Source organism: Oryza sativa, chromosome 4, assembly GCF_034140825.1.
Source record: "Oryza sativa Japonica Group chromosome 4, ASM3414082v1".
NCBI classification, from domain to species: Eukaryota; Viridiplantae; Streptophyta; class Magnoliopsida; order Poales; family Poaceae; genus Oryza; species Oryza sativa.
Window position 1 is genome coordinate 5772724 of NC_089038.1, and position 9508 is coordinate 5782231.

At 41.1% G+C, this 9508-nt stretch overlaps 1 protein-coding gene across 1 annotated transcript; it reads left to right on the top strand.

Annotated features, from left to right (window-relative positions):
- The first annotated feature begins 6212 nt into the window (after nucleotides 1–6212).
- LOC4335106 (probable amidase At4g34880) lies at nucleotides 6213–9207 on the top strand. The gene is made up of 5 exons (XM_015778501.3): nucleotides 6213–6763; nucleotides 6853–7067; nucleotides 7208–7450; nucleotides 8102–8303; nucleotides 8622–9207. The coding sequence occupies exons 1-5, from the start codon at nucleotides 6233–6235 to the stop codon at nucleotides 8976–8978; spliced, it is 1548 nt and encodes a 515-aa protein (XP_015633987.1). The 5' UTR covers nucleotides 6213–6232; the 3' UTR covers nucleotides 8979–9207.
- The last annotated feature ends 301 nt before the right edge of the window (nucleotides 9208–9508 follow it).

The following is a 9508-nucleotide window of genomic DNA, read 5'->3' on the forward strand; positions in this document are numbered from 1 at the left end:
GTCTGGTTGTCGTTCTTGTCGGCTCAAAGACAGGGGGTCGATGGGGTCATGAAGGGGGTAAACGCACAGATGCAACCACGCCGGACTGCCACGTCGGTGGTCAAACCTAGTCAAACAAGATTTGGACTTGGATGGTATAGTAAAATATGATTATGGACCCAAATGTTGGATTTACAAGATCGTGGACCTAAGTGACACCACACCTCAACTTTAAGGACCGGTGGTGTACTTTACTATTTATAGTTTCTTTTCACATAAGCTTATCTACTTCGTCAATTGTAATCACCATACACACCATAAAAAATGATCCATCCATGTTGCTTGCATAGTTTTTTCATAAAAAAAGAGGGAGTTGTTTTATCCTAAAAATGTAGATATTATTTAATGATATAAAGTACTACAAATATCTAGAAACTTAATGAAAAGAATGCCAATTGTCTTGATCTAATGTTGTGATGCACTATAAAAATTGTTGACGTCAATTTTTATCTAGAAATGCATATGTGTTGCGACTGATAGTTTAAACTAATGATTAGTGTCCGAGTTGTTAATTTTATATCAAAATAAATATTATTTCTATAGAATATAATATATATAGTTTGTAAATTAACTTGTTAATGTTTTTTAAAGTGAATAGAGTTCTATTTTTATGAGTATGACTATAAATCTAGGACCAGAGATTCTATATAAAATCTGTTTGCAAGTATTACGTCATGAAATGCCAAAACAACTGGAAGGACTATAATGTGGTGCTCCTAGTTTCCACTGTGCTGTATCTTTTCAAAGATTGTTTTATTTGGAGTACTTAAGAAAATTTGTTTCATTATGTGTGAGGTAAACAGGCTTGATACTATCAAAGCTTAGATGAAGACATACTATGATAAATATGAAAAAAAACTTGTTAACACAAATGACACAGAACCTTATAGTGCTACTTAAGCATCTCATAAAAGGGTTCACCAGTTAGTAGAAAAAAGAAACTTAAAGATGAATTTTAACAATAGAGTTCAACAATAATAAATGGTTATTAAAGTTAAGGTTCAAAGTTGGTGCATCGATGATACTATTATTATCTAAATAATTAAATTGATGATGTTTTACTGTGATGGAAGCACAATGTAGAAAATACCCTATATTGTCACTCATAGCCAGGGATTTTCTTGTAGTACCACTTAGTATAGTGCCATCTAAATTTGCATTTTAGCTCTGCTCGTAAAATTCTTGTGCATACTCGGAGCTCATTTACACATGTATTGTTAGAGAGTTTGGTTTACGCAAAAGATTATTTGTGTAAACCTTGAAAATGTATAATAATGTCTCCTTTTGAATTATTGCAACCTTTGGTGAATAACTTTGGGTAGGTGATGAAATACAATCGTTTGGTTAAATTAGACATGTTAATATCATGTATTCTACTCTTTACTAGTACTGCAATAAGGTTGTGTAGCCTTCTGAATAAACTTTCCAAAGAGCCAAAATTTATCGAAAATGAACTCCGGAGCAACAAGTTATGACCTTTTTTTTTTTTGGTGCTATCAAGGAAAGTCAGAATTTTTGGGCCCTTAGCCCAGAAGTTTCTAACAGAACTATCTGTTCAGCCTATGAAACTGCTAGGAAGTCCTGAGCCTCAGGCCAGAAAGTTCCGGGCTGCTGTTTCTTGAGTAACGGCTTGTTTTTGGGCCCGAGTTTTTAAACCCCTCCATTCTCTCCTATGTTTGCTGCTAGGTTTGGGCAACAATATACTTATTCAAAGCCAAATAACACCTATGTGACATCTTGGACTAACTAGGATAAGGCCTGTGTGGCCCATGAGAGCTATGTGCGCATGTTTAGTACCACCGTGCTAATTTAGCGAGGATGGAACCAACTTATAAGGCATCTTCCCTCCAACCATATCACTCTATGGATAGCATCGGGGGTTTGTTTCATGATCCGTTTTATGTATATTTGCCACTTATATAGGTAGATCACGATATATAAATACATCAAGTTAGATCGATCTCGATTAAATTTCATATTTGGTGATCGGTTGTTATTTTATATATTAAGTTAGATCGATCTCGATTAAATTTCCTTTTTGGTGATCGGTTGTTATTTTATATATTTAAATTGATTTGTTAATATAATTTGTATTGGAGTACTAGCCAATATGTTATCTATGTTTGCTCTAAACAATGATCTATCAGCTATTTCCATAATACTGTCTTAAAGTGATTGATATAAACAAAAGGGATGATATTACAACTGATAGGACATATTAAGGGTTTTGTTTTACTTGTCCATCAGAAAACCGCAGCCGATTTGGTCTAACTGTATCGGTTGGGTCCTGACGATACGTCATTGGCTCTATCGGCCGATAAACTACCTTTCATCTAATTACGGTTTATGTTTTTCGTTGCTGGTTGCAGGATCAAACCAGCTAGCACGCTCTTGACACTCGAGGCACGCCTTGGACCTGCATTGGAGTGAAGCAAATCTCCCAGGTCGCCGTGTTTTCTGTCAACAATGGCGGCTTGACTTGTCAGGCCGAGGTAATAGCCGACCGAATTTGTTGATGGCGTCAACAGGACCATCTGGCTGTACATGACATATCCAAGATCTACGGGTTAGTTTGATGGGATATATGGAAATTTGTCAGGATTGTGATATCCGGATACATTGTAACATACTGGATCAAGGAGGAGCACATGTAATTTGTGGCTTGGGAATGTAGCATGTAGGCTATGGCTGAACCTTTTTAACAAATATCGTACCTCGGTGTCATGTTTGGTATTCTATGAATATCGTATGTTTATGTTCATTTTAACAAATATCGTATATATGTTCATTTTATGCATTTGGTTCCCGATGTATATATAGGAGCCGATTTTACAACTTATTGTCAACAATCCTATTCCTCGTCTAACAATAAGGCACCGATGTATGTAGATCATAATTAAGATAAGGCAACTAGCAACAGATCATGAACTGTAAAATACAAACTAATCAACCATGATAGCTTCTGAATCAGGATACATCCTCACCAATTCCTCACGGATGTCAGCTGGACAAGTGGTGGCGATGTCAAGATGGAGAGCAGTACCGCTCAGTTGATCTATGGCAGCGTGGATCACTGGCGATTGCATGATGGAGGAGTGGCTGTGGTGGAGCGGTGGACGAGCAACATCAAGGTGGAGGAGCAGCGGGATATGCCCCTGGGATCTATGGCGATAGCGTGGTGGATGATAGATGGCAGTTGCCTGGACAAGCAGTGTCGGGGCGAGTGGTGCCTCCTAGTCTATCTGTATGTGGCTTGCCTGATCCCTTCTCCCCACACTAAAATTTCTTCATGCACAAAATTTTGATTGTACACATTTGAACCGAACTATGTCTCATTCTTGAAGATGGTCCTTATGACGCCCATTTTTCCTCACTTTCCTTGTTATTTTGGCGTTATGAGCCAACTCTGCGTTGTTCTTATGCGTAGAGACAATGTTTATGTGAACTCCTCTCTCTTTCCTCCATGTCATCAAATCAGTTTACGTGGCAACCGAGAGGGCTTGCTAAAAAGACCATTGTACATGACCTTATAAGTTAGAGAACTTGATATGAAGAAGTGACAGTTGGATGCAACAATGTCACACACAACTCCGTGGCCTCTAGCGTTTTCATCATCAATAGCATACCATGGATCACCATACCGGCTTGGTATGATGGTCAAAGTCTCAAAGAGTGCCATTTGGCATGTGCTGCGGTGAAATACCCTATGCTTTTGAGCAAGCTAGAAAAGTTCAAAGGATGAGTCACTTGAAGCCCTACTATATTGCCAATTTGCCATTGCATATACATGAGTTCAAGCAATAACTTGACAACATTAGTTAGCTAGGAAAGTTTCATGCTGATCAAATTTCCTATTTCACTGAACGTGGAACTTGAATTGTATGCCATCAAATTCAAAATTTGTAATCCAGATCATCAAGTCGTACAATGGCATACGCCACATGGGAGCTCATCGAACAAACTTCAGTTCCAAAGGAGTTATCATGATTTGCCTAGTGGTACGGGGAGCTGAAGGAAGTTGGGTGAAGGCTTTAGAAGGCGCTCTGCATCCAGTCTGGTCGGAAGGTGGCCTCCCCTTCCTCTCCTTCCTAGCACCACCTGCAAACTTTGTGGGCAAAGGAAGCCTTTGCTACAACGTCAGCGAGAGATAAAGGTCGGCGGATCACGCGCGCAAAGGAGCAAGGCAACCCCGCGTCTACGTAAGATGGGGACTGATGTGCCCCAGCACCCATCACATGAACACTCAAGACAATCATTTGACTTAGCCGCTGATAAGAGCCAATCCATTACACCATTTCAAGGACCGATTACACGTAGACGTGCAAAGAAACTACAACAAGAGATAAACTCGCTACTAGCTGAAACATATTTCAATATTGACGAGAATTATATACTACCTAAATCAAGTACTTTGCTATTGCTTAGGTTTACACATGCACAACACATGATGGGCATCGACAACGAGCTAGAAGATCAAAGTGACGATGGGTTACGTGAAGACGACGACTGTTTATGTCATGCTGATTTTGGAGTGCACTGTCTCCAAACATTTGCTCCAACTTCCAAGGAATGTGCGACCCAACCAGTCAACTTTCTCCATGCTTAATATATATGGTTGGAAAGATAATCAAGTTTAGTTTCACCTCCAACAAACGGCTCATCATTTCGACTTCCCAATAAGGAGTAATAGACAAATCATTGATGACTGCTAGGAAGCCAAACAGACGCGCGAGTCTTCTCGGGAATTCACTTTTTGTGACCTTTGAGCTAGCCTATGTCCAGTAAACTCCCAAGACCTTTCATTCCTATATAGGAGGGTTGTTCCTGGTATAAATATTCCCTATGTTTTATCATTTGGAGGACTTTTGACAATGAAAATATGAACCCCTTTTGTTCAGCTGTGTGCTAACAAATTCAGGGAGAAATCTCTACCCCTCTGCTTTTGTGATTTTCTTGTGAGAGTACAGAAGCGGCGTTCGACGCCCCCCAATTGGTGCTCCTGGTCCCTTCGAGGTTTTTCCTTGATTGATTCCAGGTTGTGTTGGTTGGTAAACTTAGAGTGTGGTTAGGCGAACCCTCGATTCAGGTTACCGTAATAGAGACGGTGGTTGGCTTCGAGTACGATCGTCAGGTTGCACTGTTATCTTGGCTGCTTGCAGCTAGTTATCTTGGTCTCTTTTAGGCTAGTTATCTATTCGTGATCCTACGCCGTGAAGATCGGGACGTCACCCCTACCGGGGTCGCATCAGGGACGACCGTATTGGGGATTGGGACGGATGGGTGTGGGATACATGACGCCGGTGGGTTTGTGTGTTAGTGTGACATATGTGTGAGTCTCACTTAGCAGCGCAAGGTAACAGGGAGGTGTACATGTATCTCTGAAAGACATGCCACACTATTAATTATCATGAACACTGGCACATGAATATAAAATGAATACTAGTATAGGAATTTAAAATAACATTAGATTCATGACTTATATCGGATCTAACATATCATGCCCAGATATTAAACTAAAATTATATTAGATACTTTCTTGGTATGGATTAATGTGAAAGTGAAATATAATTGAATCTGGTTAAGATGAGAATATAGGGATAGAAAAATTAAACAATAAATGGTTATGAACTAATGATTGATTGCGATGTAGGAGAGTAGGAGTAGGTAAGACTTGTAAGAGGTATATATATATATATATACACACACACAGAATTTAAATTTTTAAGATTAGTGATGTAAGTGGGGTGGATAAGTGGTTTTTTTTCCTGATAGTCACAATTTTAGTTACTTTTTCTTTCAAATTTTATACTATGAACTGAAAAATAAACTATGAAATGGATTTTTACGTGAGTAGTGAGATTGCTCACTTGTATCCCTATTTACCGCAATTGACTTTGAACACAAAAGTTTAATCATATGTCTTACTTTCACGTTTAAAATATCTTTAATAATAAAATATGTCACAACAAAATAAAGGCATAAATATTTATGACTATAATTGAACGAGCATACTGATGGAGAGATCAAGAATCCAGGTAGAAGAGCATCATGTGCGCTTTCTTTTCATAAAAAGACATTGTGCGACAATTAATAATGGCATCACTCATCTGTCGTCACTCGTCACGCATGTGCTCAATCCGAATTAACAAAGACATAAAACAAAGTTATTAGGTGAAACCACCTGCGCTGCGCTATGGCTCAGCTCCGGCTGCCACTGGCCGCGGCCACCATGGCTCTCGCCGCCGCCGCCGCCGCCGCCTTCTGCTGCTGCTGCTCCGCCGCCACTGGCTTCGAGTTCAACGAGGCCACCGTCGACGCCATCCAGCTCGGCTTCAGCAACGGCAGCCTCACCTCCACGACGCTCGTCCGCTTCTACCTCGACCGCATCGCCCGCCTCAACCCGCTGCTGCACGCCGTCATCGAGGTCAACCCCGACGCGCTCGCCCAGGCGGCGCGCGCCGACGCTGAGCGCGCCACCGGTCGCCGCTGCGGGCCGATGCACGGCGTGCCCGTCCTGCTCAAGGACAACATGGCGACGCGCGACCGGCTCAACACGACGGCCGGGTCGCTGGCGCTGCTCGGCTCCATCGTGCGCCGCGACGCCGGCGTGGCGGCCCGCCTCCGCGCCGCCGGCGCCGTCATCCTCGGCAAGGCCAGCCTCTCCGAGTGGTCCAACTTCCGCCCTGTCAAATCCGGCTGGAGCGCCCGCGGCGGCCAGACGGTGGTAACCACCACTGCCACCACACATGCTCTGCTTCTCTTCTCTGTTTGGTCGTGTATGCTCACAAGGTGTTTGTGAAATTGCCCATGGAGAATCCCTACGTGCTCTCGGCTGACCCGTGCGGGTCGAGCAGCGGTCCGGCGGTGGCGGCGGCGGCGAACATGGCGGCGGTGACGCTGGGAACGGAGACCGACGGGTCGATACTTTGCCCGGCGTCGCTGAATTCGGTGGTCGGAATTAAGCCGACGGTTGGGCTCACCAGCCGGGCTGGTGTCATCCCCATCTCCCCCAGACAAGACACTGTTGGGTAAGTAACAATTTTATGATGAGCATGTGATTTCCACTGTTTTCGTAAAAAAATGTTCCATTTCTTTTGATTAATTATCTCTGAATGTTTATGATACTGTTTTGAACATATTTATTTTTGTTAATTTAAACAAAATGCAGGCCAATATGTCGTACGGTGTCGGACGCTGCCCATGTGTTGGATGTCATTGTTGGGTTCGATGAGCTTGATGCTGAAGCGACTGGAGCAGCATCCAAATACATCCCTAGTGGTGGATATGGACGATTCTTAAGGATGGATGGATTGAAAGGCAAGAGGATTGGCATCCCCAATGGCTTTTTCACTGAAGGAGCCTATGGGAAGACACAACTGAGGGTGTACCAAAAACATCTTTCCACTATGAGGTATTTGAAATTATAAAGCCCTCCTGAAAAATTATGCGTATAAAAAAGTATGAAGATAATAATGATTAGAACAAAATTTTTTTTTGTAAATACTGTTATTTTTCTGTTGTGTTCGAATGTATAATTGGAATAGTCCATATATACTGTTTTACATATAGAATGAAAATAGATCACTGACTACTAGGCATGAGCACGTTGGCCCATGCCTCAACCACCTTTTGGATGCACAAAGGCCAGTTTCCTTTTCTTTTTTTTTCTCATTTCCTCAGTAAAATTCTTAATTTGTTTCATATGAATAAAATTTATCTTATAAGTAGCCAGTCCGGTTTATTTTATCCATCCATGATTGAAAAGAAACTCCTTGTCTTAAGATAATCCATTCATCTCCCCATAGAAATTCAGTGGTGAACAAATAATTTTAGTTACAAAAACTGTAGACTGATTTATTGTGTTCAAAATATTTGTAAAAGAAACTAATCAAGCATTGAACCATTAAAATGATAGCTAAAATCTATTCTTTTAAGTATAGATCAACAAAATATTTCACGTATATGTTGTGGAATAATAATATATTAGAACTCGCAATGAAAGACTCCATCTAGTATATAGTAAATTATGTCATCATTTAATAACTCCTATTCTCCAATAAAGGAAACACGGAGCCCTGGTGATAGAGAATATCAACATCACAACAAATTTGTCTGCCGCGCAGGATGTTCTTTATTCCAACGAGAATATCGCATTGCAAGCAGAGTTCAAGTTAAGCCTAAACGCTTATTTGTCAGACTTGCTGTATTCCCCAGTTCATTCCCTCGCCGATGTGGTAGCATTCAATAATGCACATCCTGTGGAGGTAAGTATTAAAGCTAGTTGAATTAATTAATCATTCATCACGAGTTCTAATGCCTTCAAAATTATAAAACTAGCTAGTTGCAAGGAATGTCAAATAATTTATCCTTCAACGTTCGAAAGTTATACAATAATAGTGTAGGTTTAGGTTATTGGCAAAGAAGAGAATACCAGGTTACCGATTAACAAGAATAGCGAATTTACTTTATGCACAGTGCACGGTCGAGTGCAAAAATTAAACCAGCACTTGTATTTTCTAAAAAGTATTGAATACCTTTCATATGAAAAACAAGAAGCCATGAAAAAATAATCTTTGCTGCAGGAGAGACTTCAAGATTTTGGCCAGCCCGACCTGATTGCAGCTCAAAAAACCAATGGCATTGGTCCAGTGGAAAAAGCGGCAATCCAGCGTCTCAACGAGCTGTCAGCTGATGGATTGGAGAATCTGATGAGGATGCACCAGCTAGATGCGATTGTCACCCCCAACTCTCATGCATCTAGCTTTTTTGCCATCGGCGGCATGCCCGCGATCACCGTGCCGGCTGGGTACGATGGTCATGGAGTACCATTTGGTATCTGCTTCGGTGGGTTGAAGGGCTATGAACCGAGGCTGATTGAAATGGCTTATGCTTTTGAGCAAGCTACCAAAGTTCGAAGGATGCCCAGCTTCAAGCCATAGATGGCCTAATAATTTGGCATTGCTGATGACTGCCATTGTACCAAAATAAATTGTCAGCAATGTAGGGTGAGAGAGAGAGAAGTGGAAGACATTATATCAGCAGGACGCATACTTAATCCTTTCTTACGGATTGATACGGTTGAAGGATAAACTTAGTGGTACATTATTGGTACAGACAAACTGATATCAATTTGTTCAAGAAGAGCAAACTCTACAACATTCTTATCTACTACTATATGTCTAAATTCATTAGCATTTATATAAACGTGGGCAATGCTAAAAGTCTTACATTGTGAAACAGAGGGAGTATATATCAATGCATTGGCAGTGCTAGCTCCTCCATTTTGAAGAGCGGGCAAGTACTCAAACCTTCTATGAACAGCAGATCCATGGGTTTCATTTGATCCTGAAAATCTTCCTAAAATGTATATTACTACTGAGAGAACGAGAATCTCGGCCAGGTATAAGATCGTCGCTTGAATGAGCTCGAACAACCTTGGCCAATAATTCTCTGACAAATTAATAATAGA